The 16347-nt window shown below is 26.7% G+C and overlaps 1 protein-coding gene across 8 annotated transcripts in view; it reads left to right on the forward strand.

The window, feature by feature from the left end:
* Positions 1-16347, forward strand: part of Sytbeta (Synaptotagmin beta) — a 71257-nt gene that overhangs the window by 44938 nt on the left and 9972 nt on the right. For 6 of the 8 annotated variants that reach the window (XM_035096223.1, XM_035096215.1, XM_035096210.1 and 3 more), the window contains one exon: positions 16256-16310. In XM_035096223.1, coding sequence (XP_034952114.1) covers positions 16256-16310 — 55 coding nt within the window. Of the gene's footprint in view, positions 1-12965; positions 13411-16255; positions 16311-16347 lie in introns of those variants that run through there. The other 2 variants (XM_035096257.1, XM_035096249.1) reach the window with 2 other exon arrangements.

The raw sequence follows: 16347 nt of genomic DNA on the forward strand, positions 1-16347 counted from the left end.
ATCCCAGAATAATTTTAAATTTTCGAGACTAGACTAACGTGATTGGCGTATTGAATAGGGACACAGGTGGAATATTTTGAGAAATAAAATTGAATAAAAATTTGACTGAAAGATGTTACATTGAATAAAGGTTTTTTTATGTTCATTGAAGGGGGGTTGAATTTTTATGTGTTCATTGGTATAACATATATGAAGTGCGAAGAAATGGTCATGTGGTAAAGGAGGATAAAGGGTGGATTATGGGAAAAGAAAGTAAAGAATCGAAAGCGGAACGGCGGAGAGGACAAGGGAAGGTAAAAGGGAAAGGTTTAGAGGTGGGAGGGTGAAGGGAGTGAGAAAGATAGGGAGGACGAGAGGTGTGTTCCCGTGTCGCCGCGAGGGAATATAGAATCTGGTATCAGGATCAATACAGCACTCTACAATAAGCGATAGCTATTAAGGCTTTCAAGAGTACCTGCTGCCAAAGAGTAACAAGATTAAAGAATGTAAAGGATAATATCACTGCTTGCAAGATGAAATTATATGAACATATTTACATGAGAATACATTTTGTTCCTATGTAATAAATATTACATACGATATGACACATAATAACTCAATTGTGTTCGAAATTGATACATCACTTAGTGTTTGAGCAATGTCGACCAACATACTTTATGTCTGACATCACATCACTTTACACTACTTCTTCAATATTACTTTTGCACTTGTTTATCGTTGAGTAACAACTAAAAGACCACAGAAAAGCACATTCTTCTTTTATTACATTTTAAACTTTTTTTTTTTTTTTTTAAAAGTATTGTTAAATTCTTACTTTTTGTTTTATTATTTTTGATTTATTATTAAATATTTATGAAACCATAGACATCTTTTATTTAACGAATTTTAAGAGAAAAAGATAAAAGAGATTTTTTTTTTTTGTATTTTTGAAAATAGTCTTCAATCATTTATTCTTGTTTTTTACCCTTCAAGGCTTTTATTTTTTATTTCTAAAGATGTTATGGCATTTAGAGAGTTTATGTAAGACGTAGATATAAAAGAGGGAAGAATGAAAAAATAGTTTTATGTCTGAAAAAAATTTTAATATCTTTAAATCCTGAAGAAAAAAAATGATTTCAACGATAATGGATAATATATCATGACATTATTACATGACGTTTTGTATATATTTAAAAGAATTATTTTTGCATTATTTTTTTTTTTTTTTAATTTCATATCTCATCTTCATGTGTATACTATTGTCTGTAATAACAACAACAGAAAGGTTGGAGTCATAATAAGAATTTAATCCGATTATCTAGAAATATGTTTATACATGCTGAACAATTATGAAATAGCTTTTTCTCTTTCCTTTTAATATTTTTTCATGAATTTCTATTAAAATTACAGAATAATAGTCTGTATCAAGTTCTTCTTTTCATCAATAAATGAAGAAATATTTTTTTATTATAAATAAAACAAATATTTCAAATTATTAAAAAGAAGTGGAACATTTAAACTTTAACAAACAATAACAAATTTATTGAAAATCATAATGCGTCTGACCGAAGCTTGGTTATTCTACTTAAAAAATTTTCAATGAATTTCAATTAAGTTGAAAGTAGATGATGAGTTTGTTTGAAAGTTAAATAGTAGTTTATTGAATATATTACCATGGAATAAAAAAAAAAATAAAATTCATTCTGACATTAAGTAGAATCATCCAATTTTGTTCAGACATTCATCAATTTTTTAATGCTATCTATGATTGATGAATCTTAATAACAATAAAGAATTTCTTATTTGTTTAGGATTCGGAAGTGAGTTAACTCCCCTACAATTCTTATTGTTAGTAAATTAATAATAAAATTCATTAAATAATTATTTTCATAGACAAAAAAATAAAAATCAATAACTATATAGAAAAATTTTTGTATTGATTTTTTTTTAGTAAAAATTTTTTATTTTGGTCATTTTTACCAACTAGAATTTTTCAGTTATTTTTACAAAAAACAACCTAGTAATTTTTAATTTTTTTTTTTGCTAGTAAATTTTACTGTAAATTGATTACTAAAAATTACTATAAAGTTTTCTCCATACATCAGAACTGAATCTATAAAAATATCATCATGTTAATTCCAAAAATGATTATTATTGCGACTATTCAAAATTTTAATTTTATCAGTAAAAGAAAATACTACTTATCCATAGTTAATTTTTTTTTTTTGCAATGTATATTCATCACAAATTAACTCATCTTAATTTTACTAAAGTAGAGCATAAAGAGGCTGAAACAATAATAAAATCAAAGATACGCAATATCTTTAATTACCCTACTTTGTTTTCCATCGTTGCATCATCACGAGTTCATATCAGCACAATTAAACAACTTAATGTCAGCATGAAGAGGAAAAAAAAAAAAATATCTGAAGAATATAATAGATAGCCAAGGAGTCGATAACAGTCGATAAAGAGAGAAGGTACCTGTGGTTGTTCTTGACATGAATCCCAGGAACATACGCAGTTGGAGAGAGTGTAACCTGTTGCGACGCACGCATAGATCTCTCACTCTCACCTGAAACAGAAAACTTGTCTCACCACCTAGCCACCACCCTCGCTAGTTCTGCGTCGACTCACTGGCAACACGCGAAAGCCTTCCCCCTTCTTCATTCGCTCCACGATTCGCTGTTTTCTGGTCTTCCCGGCTGTCGTGTGATAATCGTGCTGATGTGTCGGGTCAAAACGGACGAGAACACTATAGAATAAAAGCGCACTTCTAGTCTTCCAAGACTTGAAGCATTTTATTTCATCTGTAAAACAATCAAATTCCAACTCCAAACAAAGCGCACGTAGGTCATTGAAATAAAACGAAGAATAACGTTGTTGAAATGAATAGAGAAGTGATTTAACAAGTGAATTATCCAATTCAATAAATCAACGATCAATTCAGCAGACAGATAAGAATAATAATTAGTGCCTAATTTATAAATTTTTAAAATAAAAGAAAAGTATAGTTTTTATGAGAATAACCAGTGAGGAGAATCAAATAAGAAGAAATAATTCTTCTGAAAAATTCATCAAACTAAAATCAAAACATCAAACACACTTGTTTTATTCATCTTATTTTCAAAGTTATTCTTTCAAATTCATACCAACGTCGTGATAATCAAATCAATAAAAATTATAACATAAAACTTCCAGTGAATTAAAGAGAGTAAAGAAAAGAAAGAAACCCGACAATCATACACTTAATTGCTAACAATATTTCCAAAAGTATTTGTACATATATATATATATTTTTCCAATAAACTAATACGCTTATAAATATCGTTGATAAGTTGACAAGTCAAGTATTTAGAGGCAATTGAAGTACTTTGTAAGCTACTTATCAAAGTCATTATATTCTATTGCAATAATTAGAAGAATAATTATCCCTAAAAACTCAAAGTACTTTTACGAGCACTTGGACATAAACAGTGATATTGGACGCACTCGTCAAAGTGCCGGACAAGTTGTCGGAAGTATTTGGGGATGTTCTGGAGCGAGCATGCGGCGGTGGAAGCGCCGGTGGCGGTGGCGATAAAGCTACCAGCAACAGTACCGCAAGTAAAATAGCAGTGGTTACAGGGGTAGCCATCATCAGAGATCGCTGGGTACAAAGGAGCTCTCGGTCACCCCTATCCTCTGCTACGACGACTGACAGCGCTGATAGTACCACTAGTTCTGAGGTAGATATTATTTCTTTTTTATCTTGAGTTATTGATGCTCCTTCTTCTTCTTCGTCTTCTTCTTAGGAGGCTTATCTAACCAACTAGGATTGAGTCTTATGATATGATTCTTTGTTAATAAAAATAATATTGGTGTAAGTCTACCCTTTTTATGGCTACTGACAAACATTGGAAAACTTTAAGCATCAAATTTGATTGAAAAGTATTGAAAAAAGTGGTGCTGTAAAGTTTGGATTACTTACAAGTTTATTTTTAACTGGGGATTTTTTGTTTCTAATCTTTAATCTACCATTAAGAGGGTTTAAAAAGGGATGTACGTACGTATATGCGTACGTACGTATGTCAGATTTTTTTTGTGTTACAGTAAACATACCTACACGTGTTTAATGTTGAACAGAATTGAGAATTAACTTTACTTATTATATGATAAGAATAATTTGAAAAAAGTGGTCAATATTGATGAAATATTGTTTGTCAATGACTTATATGACTTATAACAATTTAATATTATTTCTACCAATTTTAATTTGTTATAAACAATGTAAAAAATGAACAATAATTGAATTTATCGTTAAAAATGGGAATAATCCAATTGATTAAATTCTAATCAGATTTATGTGATTAGGAATTAAACGGTATTGGATCTTTTTGATAATGACTTCCCTATCGATTCTTTATTATCATATGAGAAAATATCTATCATCGATTTTTGGACGTAGTAATAGAGTATGTAACCCATATATTTTATTATTAAAAAACACATAGAAATATTTATATTATTTTTATCTGTGTAGTACACTCCTTTTTACATGAAATATTCGGTTTTCTATTTCGGTTAATTTAAAGCAATTTTCCGAGAAATATTCTTGTGTAGTTCTTGAAATGAAGGGAAAAGAATATAAATATAAGAAGAAAAATGTAGGATACAACGAAATATTTTTCCAGGGTTGTGATTTCAATCTCATGGTAATATCCAGCAATAACCATTTTATTCCCTGCAGAAAACAGAACACTTTTCTTCCTAAATCCGTACATATATGTATATATATATACACTTGTTGCACAGAGCCTATAAAGTGCAACATTTGTTATATTGCTAAGATTGTCTGCACTCTCTTGTGTCTCAAACTTTTATTCATTGTCATTTAATAGCTGGAATGTTTTTTATTTCCCAACGAAATTTTTATGTAAAAAGCATTTGAAATAAAAACCAGAAAAAATTGATAGTTATACAGAATAGAAACAGTAATATTGAAATATTTTTTTTTTTTTTTTTTAAAAAAGTTCAACTATTTAAATCATAAAAGCAGTTTCAATTTATATTACTGGAGAATCAATATTACATTTATTACAATAGTTGATGAATTTTTATTTTTTATCTGCTTTAATTGAATATTGTCTCTATTGATTGATTAATAATTAACTCAATTAAAATAATGAAAGGCATTTTATCAAAATTGATATATCATTTTATTAAATAACCAATAATTTAAAAAATATTGTAGATATTAATTGAGTTTTAATGTATATTTTTTTTTTTTCAATTATCGAATCATTTATTCCTATCTACTATAAATTCGAAAATATTTCGATGAGGAGGGTTTTTATTGTTTATCTCCCTCCCCCCTCTTCCCTAGGGATAGCAAAAAATTTTTATTATCCGATTCCAAATACCGGTATACTTTTAATTTGCTACCACCAAATTAATTGGGTTAAAACATCCATTACGAATACATAAAAAAAAAATTACTGTTTTTAAAATAATTGTAAGGTATTTATTTTTCTTATTTTAAAAAGAGAAATTATATGCCAAGCAATAGAAGAAACAATATTTTCCTTTTTAAGCTAACTTTGTTCCAATATTTGCCATAAAATATGTTTGTATAAAAAAATATTCCATGATAGTTTGAAAATTAAATTCATTTTCACAATCTGAATTTATAAATAAATTATTGAATAATCCGAATTCATAAATTTAAAATTCCACAATCTTCCAAGTGGCAAACATGTATGCAAAATAAGTCTAAATTATTCCAACTCACACGATTTTCAAGAGGTACAACCTGTCACGATTAATAAATGTCCAAGTTAAATTGAGATTTAGGTCAATTGTATTTCAATAGAGATTCTTTAAATTATGAAAATTCATCACAACTTTTATCAAATTGTTATCGAAATTTTCTACCAAAATAAAATTTCAATCCTAAATAATAGCAAGAACCACTTAAATCTTGATTAGTTTGTTCCATAAATTTTCAGTTAAACAAAAATGATGAAAGTTGTAATGAAGTTCTGTCAATCAAGACTGTGGTTACCAAACTTGTGGTATGTAATGTTATTTTGGAAAATTGTCGAGTGCGTTGTTATCCTGTAATATAATTGTTGACCGAGATTCCCTTGGCATGTTATGATGGAAACATTGTTACTCCATTGTTATTATTAATAATATTATTATTTAAATTTCACTTAAACACTCTTAACTATAAAGTAGAATCATTTGATTGGTATGAAAAATAAATAGACAGCTGTCATCAAATCGTCATGAAATAAATTTCATAATACTCTCTATTAATATTATTGATGGATAAATTATACATTAATTTATAGGGTTTATTTATCTTCCTTCTCTCTTAATTAGCATTTTCTATTGGAAAAAATTACAAGGACCATTTGTCACTCTCTGTTGATACGATGCTTATCGTGACATATTTTTCTACATCATACAGAGTTCTGAATAAAAATCCTTGAAATTGTTTGTCATTCGCACAATACAATCCTTGTTTTCTACATACAAACATCTCTATTTTTATTTTTTAATAAAATAAAATGATGTATTGAAAATATTTCATGTTAAAACACATGTCTCCATTACATTAAATAATTATAACAATCATTGAATTAATTAACTTCTTTCACATTAACAGATGCACTTGACAATCTTGAAAGCACAAAAAAAAATATGAGAAACATGTTTGGTTTGAAATAACAATTAATAGTAAAGAGGAAATGGCACAAATGTTGGAGATCATAACAGGTATGTTGGAGACACATCAAGAGAACATTAGCCCAGTTAATAATTAAATGTCAGATTTATAAGAATTCTTGCTGTTAACCTGATTAAAGATTTCTACCAGGTTGAAGCAATCTCAAGAGAATATTTCCCTTGGTCTTTTCAAAAAGCTTTACAATATTTGTTGGAGATACTTCTATTATGCATATACATTCTGAAAGGATTTGATCATCATTAATAAGGTTTATAAAGCTAACAAGTTATTTATCAAAAAGAAGATTTATTGAGAATGAATTTGTTGCTATTGAATTGCATCAACTTTTGTCAAATGTGAATATTTAGTTGAATAATTATAGACCAGATGGAAACTTATATCTTGGAAACTTGGAATAAGTAAATTAAAAATTTTAATTAGTCTGATACAAGGCCAATTGAATGGGATATTATCAACTTTTTTTCTTGATAACAATTTAAAAGTAATATCTAATGAGTTAGAGTGTAACAAATCAAGTCTGCTGAAGCTTAATAAGAAAGTTTGAAAACTAATTCTACTTGATAAAATGTAAAAAAAGTTATACATGAAGCACTTGAAAATTTTTGGTGTCTCTGAAGAAGATTTAATTGATTAATAGACAAGATATTGACACTCTTATCTTTGTCCATCTTTCTTTAATGTATATATTAGGTTTCAATCGATAAACAATTATGCTTCTATCATGATTAATTGCAACTCAGTTATGAGTTAATAATTATCAAATTTCTTTAAAATGACTTTAAAAAAGTTTCATGAAAATAAAGAAAACGATGCACTCTACGAAATAATAATCAATAAAATAAAGTAGAGGAGGAACATAAACGTTAATGGACTTTGAATATAGTTTGGAAATAATTCATCAAAATGTCAGTGCGTTTTTAGCACGATCAAAAATTCATCTTTTGAGAAAAAAGAATCACTTGAATAAATTGTCGAACTTTATATCATTATAATACTTCTCTATTATTTTTTTTTCTTTCTATTCTGCAGTTATTCATGCTATTCAAAAGTTATATGAAAAAGAAAGAATGATATTGAGAAAATTTATCGATAAACTTCTGTTAGATAATGCACTTTTATTGTAATGTTGAGTAATCAAATATCATATCAAAGCTATTTTATTTTATATTTCAATGATTTGAATTCAGTTGATAATTAAACTGCGACCAAGATGATTTTTCATTAGTTAACCACTAGTTAATTATTGCTTTTATATTTTGAAATAATTTAGTTGATCAATTTTTTTTGCTGAAATAATCATTTTAGATCAAAGACTTCAGCATTTAGGTAGCTTCGACAATAGATTATTAACTTTACTTCTATTCGATTTTCAATAGTTTCAAGTTTCCTGTTCAAATTTCTTTTTTTCAGGTCACTCCAAGTATTTATTGAATGCTTGCAATACTTTTGAAATCGAAATACCTCTGAATATCAATACATGTTTCTTCTTGAATATATTAATTCAAGATATTCATCGTTTGATTGAGTGCTGTTTTTCAATTAAAAAAAAAACTACACTGAAAAAAAAATTAACTGTGAATATCTAATTCTAAAAAATATTAATTAGATAAATAAATATTTAATACAATAATACAACTATTTATTCAATTTAAAATTATTCATTAGTAAAATCACTATAATTTAACATGAATTAAATAATTAGACTTTAAAATATTATTATTAACTTGATTACATAATTACATGCTTTGCTCTTGTAGCTATGAATATGGAAACAATTTACCTGATGACAGAAGTTGTTGTATTGATATATAACACTAGTAATCAACACTTCATTTATTAAGATTTAAAATAAAAAAATTTTAATGATGTATAATTAAAATTCTATAGAGCAACTAAACATATTTTATGTTCAATTAATCTAGCATTTAGACAATGTCTACGTGTTGTTGGAAATATATATTTAAAAAGCTAAAAATAATAATGTAAATACATTTACTATAGTAATTAGTATGTATTTAAATATGAACTATTAATAGCTAATTTTAAAACTTCAAGAGTGAATGTGAAAGAATATTAATCACAATTTTGGGGGCAATGGAATCAGTAGCACTTATTGATTTCTATTCAATTGACATTTTATGATGTGACAAAAGTGGAATGACAGTAAAACAATCCAAAATCAAGTGCTTTTTAACTTGCTTGGCTGTGAAAATGATGTACGAGCTGTCAATTCGTTAATCAAACCAGAATAAAAATTTTTTGAAGCTTTTGTTACAATATATAAAGTCAATATCACTGTTACTAAAATACAATTATTATCACGTGATATCCAAGTGAAATATTTCAATCAATTGAAAATAAAAAATATTCATTTTTGTAGGAAATAACTTTTGAACTAAAAATAATGGAACCTATAAAAGTGTAGAGTTTTATTTCAAGCCGATTTAAATGATTGTAAAATTTATAAAATTGATCATACAGTTTAGATTTCACTGTAATTTATATCAACTTTATTTAATTACACCAAGTATGTCATTCAATTAAAAATAACATTCAATCATAAACTGAGATATGAAGTGATTTGGACTTTAATACCAGTTTCATTTATTTACTCTCTAGAATTTCCAAGCTTTCATGCTTGATGTGTAATGATCCATATTCATTGATATAAATTACTATTGAATCAACAAAAACTTTAGTTCTCTAATTGACTACAACCCAGACCAACATGAGTGCAAATTCGTTTGCTTCTGATAACCTAGGTAATTCCCTGGAAAAAATAATCAGATCTTTTCAAATCACATTTAATTTAAATTTACATCAATCTAGTAATATTAATAAGCAGACCTGAACAAACCTACTTCAGTATTCTCAGATCAAATTATGCAAACTATCTATCTAGATGTAGACATAATGTAGCTAGGTCTAAACAGATCCTATTTAACTTCATTAGATTATTTCATTATCCCAGGTTCTGATGAAAGCATCAAAGGTTTTTGATGAACATCTAATTATATAAAATAAAAACAACTACACTTCCTAAAAATAATAAAGTTGTTTTTTATCAATTCATTTTTATTAAACTTTGCTTCATGAGCATTGTTTTATTGCACTGACCTGACAGTTGCTCAGCTCTGATGGTGAAAGAAATTATGAAAGTTTCACTGACGATAAATAGACACAATTTTAACTCATTCTTTTATTTTGAAAGCTAATAGAGTAGCTTTAATATCATTTTATTAATAGAAAATTCTAACATTTTTCTATATTTTATTTCATATATTTACTCTCCAGCTCTTCACTCCACTTATTACAGACTTTTTAACTCGATAAAAATGAAAAATACTTTTGACATAGTACATTCTCCAGCTGGGAAATTAGTAATACGTTCTGTTGAACGTGAACTTTTATCAAGTTTCTTTTTTTTTGTTCTTTAATAAAGAGTTTGCTATTTAATCAAACTAAAACTCAATCTAAAAGACCATTAAACATTGTACTATAAGAAATCATCTGAGGACACGAGTTCTTTATCATAATTAATTATGATAAAATTAAAATAAAAGATGTTAGTAATGACAAATACAAAATAGAGAAAAAATTAAACAAGATATGTAGTATATAAATTAAGAAAAATGTAATAAATATAAGAACTGAGAAAAAATGAAATAAAATTCGATGTTCGTGTTCAATAGATTGAACTAGGGGGGTTCAGAAAGTTTCATCGTATTCAGTCTCTGCGCTGTTCATGGAGTATCGACCCATAAAAGCCACCTTCTCAAATAAAATCCTGGAAAAAGAGGGAAAGCCATCTATAAAGAAAGAGAAATGAAATAAAAAATCTAAGACGTTTTTTTTTTAATCCTTTTCAGCATCACTCACACCTCCAGTTGCTTTTCTACATTTATTTTCACTCTCTTTCAATCTTAACTTGTTTTACATTTCTTTTTTTATTATATTCACTCCTGTCTGATTGACACTATCTTTAAGAGATAAAAGATATTCTTATGAATACTTTAGAATAATATGAAAATTAATTTATTCTTATAGATGCATTTTCTTTAAGAATAAATGCTTTGTTTTTTTACCAAGTAGTGTGGCAATTAATGTTTGTTAATGTCAAAGTTGATCTTTTTAATATTATGCTTTAGAATGTCATTTGGAACAACCACTTAAATTTATATGAAAAATAATAAAAAGTTTTATTACTGGTTCTTATTCATTTTGATGCTGACAAAAGTTATTTAAAATAAATGTCAAGTAAAAATGTTCATAAATAAAAAATTTGAAAACAATGAACAGATAAGGTTGGTTTATGTGTGAAAAAATAAAATGAGCTGATAATAATTAATGCTAAAATTGAGGTCATGATGAGATAAAAAATGCAAAAAGAGTTTTAAGAAGAACACCATAAAGTTTCATTTAAAGTTTACTAGTAATAATAGAAGAAAAACTTGAAAATATAGTGCAATAAGATACAACAAGTAGGTATGACCTAGAGAAAGTCTACACTCGCAACTTCAGTCACATATATACCTTCATGAAAATAATTGTTGTATGACTCCAATGACTTTAGAACATTAAAATATATGTTGAAATTTTGAATTCAATGCAATAACTGGAAAGTCCACAAGAAACTTGGTAAATTTTCTCAGCATATTGACTACCTAAGCAACTGTGATTACTTTTGATAAAAGCACAGGATGTTGAATAATGATCATTTTCTGCAATAGCTTAAAAGTAACTAATGGTTCAAAATAAAATGGTACGAACGATTTAAAAGAACATTTTAATCCTGCTAAGATAGACTGAAAATAGATCTTAGGTTAAATGATCAAAAGTTGATATTATGTTGCTATTGTACCTAAATAGCATAAAATTTAATATAACTTATAACACTGATCTCAATCAATTACATTTTATGAGAACATTAAATTATTGAAATCATAATTTTCTTTAATATTCTTTGAAATTGATTTTTTACTGTTTATTATTTTTTATTTGATCATAAAAGCAGGAATAAAACTGTTATCCAACCACAATTTCATCATTTTTAATTGATAGAGAAATTCATGCTCTATTTACAACGTGTAATCATCAACATTTGGATACATTTTTGATCGAATGGTTCATTCCCATTAATACATGAATTACTTGCTAAGAATATAGGTCGACTGTTTTCAACATTTTGTAGTTATTACCACTGTTGTCAAACAAACCAAATGGTACCATTTTTTTTATAGAGATTGATTGAACATATTTATCAAGTCCAGAGTATTTTTTGTCAGAATTTTTTAAAATGCATCAAATTGAAAAATAATATTTTTACATCAAGTAAATGCTTGAGAATTTTATATTCCATTAAAGCTATCTATTTTCTTGCATTTATCAAACTTGTGAGTAGAATTATTCGGTTTCCTTCCAACACTTTACATTCAATTTTACTGATGAAATTCTTCATGTTGAAGATTTCAATAAATTTCTTGAAAGATTGATTTGATTCTTTATAGATTCATTTCTAAAAACACTTCCTTTCCAATATCAATATTTACATGTATTTACACAAGAATCACATTTTTTGAGGTTACTTTTATGTATATATACTTTGTAACTATTCAAAGTTAAGTTGGGATCTTAAAATAATTAAAATACTTTTTGTAAATTTTGTTTGAAAACTCGTGGACGTAAAAATATAATTTACGTTCCAAAATTAAAGAACTTTCTCGATACAGTAATCGTCTTTAATATGTAAATGCCAGCTTTATATAATAGTAGTAATTATTTAAACGTGAATTCTTAAGAGAGCAGTAGAGGTCTTAGGAATGTTTACTTTTACAATAAAAGATCATGGATACTTTCATTTAAAATTAAATATAAAATTTAAAAAAAAAAAATTTTTAATAAAACCAACACATCCTAGATATGGTTGGACCAAGAAAAGAGTCTTCTTCGGGTGATTCCGGAAAAGTCGATTCCGCCAAAGAGAAGTAGTCCCTTTAGTTTAAATTGCCCTAAGATTGTTTTATTACAAAAAAATAGTATTTTTATTGCTTTTAATTATTGACAGAATGTATACGCGATGCAATATAAATATAAATTAATTATAAAAAAAATTACTCAATAAATTTTTGATTTTTCATATTTACCGCGCGGTGTAGTAATACAAAATAGGGCCAGGCGCATGCGCTCATGATTTTAGTCATGGTGGGGGTACTTTAGCCGAAAAGACCCGAAGACGACTCGTGTTCGGGTGCAACCATAACCATACCTATTTAGAATCACACAAGCCTTATGGCAATAAATATCGATTGTAAATCAATAAAAAGTGACAGAAATTAAAATTATCTGCATAAAAGAGAATTAACAGTGGTGTAACATAACAAAAATAATAAACAAATCTCAATAATTAAAAAAAAGAAAACTAAACATAGGTTAGTTTTTGTATACCAAGAACAAAGGTAATTGAGATGGCCATATTACAATGTATTCGAATTTTAAATATTAGATAACAAAAGAAAAAAGAGAGAAAAAGCACAATGATAGTGCAAACAATGCTTAGGGCAACTATACAACAGAATCAGATGGCCTGTGTTCCACCAAAAGCTTTTTTACATCTCCAGGAAAACAGCCAGTAGGGTTGGCGATTATTTAAACATTTAGATTAATGAATAAAATAGAAGATGATATAAATGCTAGAATTGGTAATTAAAAATGTAACATGAAAATTTTCTTTCTCAATTTTTAATATATTGATTTAATTAATAGCATACCTTGATAAAGAGTGCATACTATGGAATAAAAATAAATACTAAAAGCTGATGCATATTTCAGACTCAACGTGAAATAGTTAATTTATTATTTTCTGTTCTAAAAAATATTTTATCAATATTGAAAGTAACACGCAAGAAACTAATTTACTTTAATAGAAATATATTAAATGTAAAAGAATTATTATGCTCGCGTGGTTATTTATGACTTGGAGAAATTATTCCAACAGGTATTATATATTTCAGTTCAATCTTATCTTTTTTAGGAAATTTCAAGATATTGATAAGTCACCTGTAGTTCTTTTTAAGTGATAAAATTTTTTCTTGGTTAATGAATTCCCCATCTATATATTAGAAAATAAGTTACTAACATCACGATTGGATATTGATTTTATCGTACATTTATGCCGATGAATAATTCTCAAAGCTGGCTCTAACCCTTGGAAAATTAATGCTGCTTTGAAAGTAAAGTTCACCATAGAATATCATAAACCTCAGAGGTAAATATCAAGAGTTAATAAATAGAAAAAAAAATAAAACTAGTAGAAAAAAATATTAAAGACTCAATTTAACAAAAATTATTCGATATAAATGACAAAATTTTCTTTAGAATTTTTACTAACAGACTTAATACAATTTTTCATAATTATTTCTAGAAAATTTTATTATAATTAAAAAATAGTAAAAGCTTGCTGGATAAATATCAAAAAACTATTACATGATTACCATAGTTGTTTGAGGTAGATTAGTAAGAGCAAATAGAAGAGGAAATAGTGAGAAAGAAAAGAGTTTCAACCCTGGAAGTACACACCTTCAAGACCTTGTAAACACCCAGACACATAGATTGACCCTAGAACATTTTCAAACCTCTATGTCTTCTAAACTATGCTTTTGTTCAGAATTTATGTCATGAGATTTTTTTTGTTGGTTAAGAGAATGTTCTTTTTGACCACTTTATCGTTAGTTAGAAACTTATTTTTAACATCAACTCACTTCTTCCAATGTTTCTGCTCATTTTGATGTATTCCATTTTAAACAAGGTTTTGTAGTCCAGATGAGTCCCTGTATACTTCCCAGGTTGATTACAAAAGCAAGTAATTTCATTTTAGACTGAGCTTACCCAACTTAAAAACAAAAAAATTAGCTTACAAAAAATTGGGTAGCAATTGAGATCCAGTTCTATTCTGGGGTCCTGAACATGGTCCACTTAATCTTAGAGACGCCTTGCTAGGTATTACACTTATAATTCAAACCCAAAAGAGACAATAAGACCAAGACCATTTAGTAATTATCTATGTAATGGGCAGTTTTATGATCAAGAACAAAATCTCGTTCAGTGACAGTTTATTATAGTAATGTACTTTATAAATATTTATTATTATTGAGATTTAATCTATATTAATGAAATGTTTAATATTAAATGCTAGTAATTATAATCAGTGATTATTAATTTAATATTAAAGCAATTTTATATTAGACATTTAAATTATAACAAAATATTTATTAAACAAAAAAAACAGATTTATTGACAAAATATAACCTGTGTGGCGATATAGTAGTGAAATATAAACAAAATTTAATCATGGAAGAATGTTTATGGATTATGAATATTTCATTATTAATTAATAATACTTAGGGAATATAGTATATTATAAAATAATGAATAATGAATAATTAATTTAAAGTCACATATTTATATGACAAATATTGTAAATACATAAAGTATAAACCAATAATAGAATATGTGTATCCAAAGAGTCTTATCAACACAATAGTTGAATAAAAAAAAATTAAAAACGCTCTGATGAAAACATCGAAAAAATTTTATTACAACTTGCAGTCGAGGATGCAAAATTTTATTGAATCAACCATCTAAAATTCTAAAAAATATTAGCTTCATAACAACATACATATTTTCTGTTTGAATATTTGAAATAAATTGCTTTTATAATTGTACTTTTGTTTTTGGTCATAAAATAAGGTAATAAAAGAATGTAATTTTTTTATTGATTTTGAAGTCATAAACTGTAAAAATCCTGTTTTATTACAAGTCGTTTTTACCATGAAATATGCTGGAATATATCAGAATCAAAAAACTGCTGCTGATAACCTTAAAATATTGAAGAAAGAAAACTTTAGTTTTAAAAGCAGTTGGTGAGTTAGAATAAAAAACTTTGGAATAAAAGAATGATGAGAGATTTAAATTCATGAGATGAAATAATAAAAAATTATCTAGTATACTCCAAGCTGTTGTATTTATAATTATAATAATTTAATCACCGAAGCTCAAATATTAGATACAAAGTCAATCATGGGATATAAATAGTGACAAATAATCACATCAACTAGATAAAATTATTTATACAGACAATTTCAAAACTTTTTGATTCAAATTATGACCTAATGTCTCGCAGGTTATGGGTCAAGGTGAGGTCAACGCGTGAATATATAAAATTATGATTTATTTAGCTTTTCTAGAAAGTTTAGAATGAAAAATTTTGTGTTTTAAATCTAACAAAAAAAAAATAACTCTTCCATAAAAGAGTATCTTTTGTTAAAAATTTAAACACATAAAAACTATTATCTCTAAAAAATTCTCAAGTATACAACTCATTCCAACAAGTTCATAAATTGGAGCAAAAACTAATTAAACTCTTCATGTTTTCAGGAAAAGTATGAAATAGCATCTCGATTCTATAATTATACACACTAGATCAATTATGAGAAATGTAATAACAACCAAAACCATTTAAATAAATTAATACTATTCATGTTTCAGGAATTCAACATAGCAAAGGAACAACATGCAGTCCAACCCTCATCTTTCACCGAAGGTATTTCATTATTTTTATTAACTTATTTATTCAATGA

The sequence above is a fragment of the Chelonus insularis genome, unplaced genomic scaffold, assembly GCF_013357705.1.
Source record: "Chelonus insularis isolate UGA/USDA-ARS -01 unplaced genomic scaffold, ASM1335770v1 contig_116_pilon, whole genome shotgun sequence".
Taxonomy (NCBI): Eukaryota; Metazoa; Arthropoda; class Insecta; order Hymenoptera; family Braconidae; genus Chelonus; species Chelonus insularis.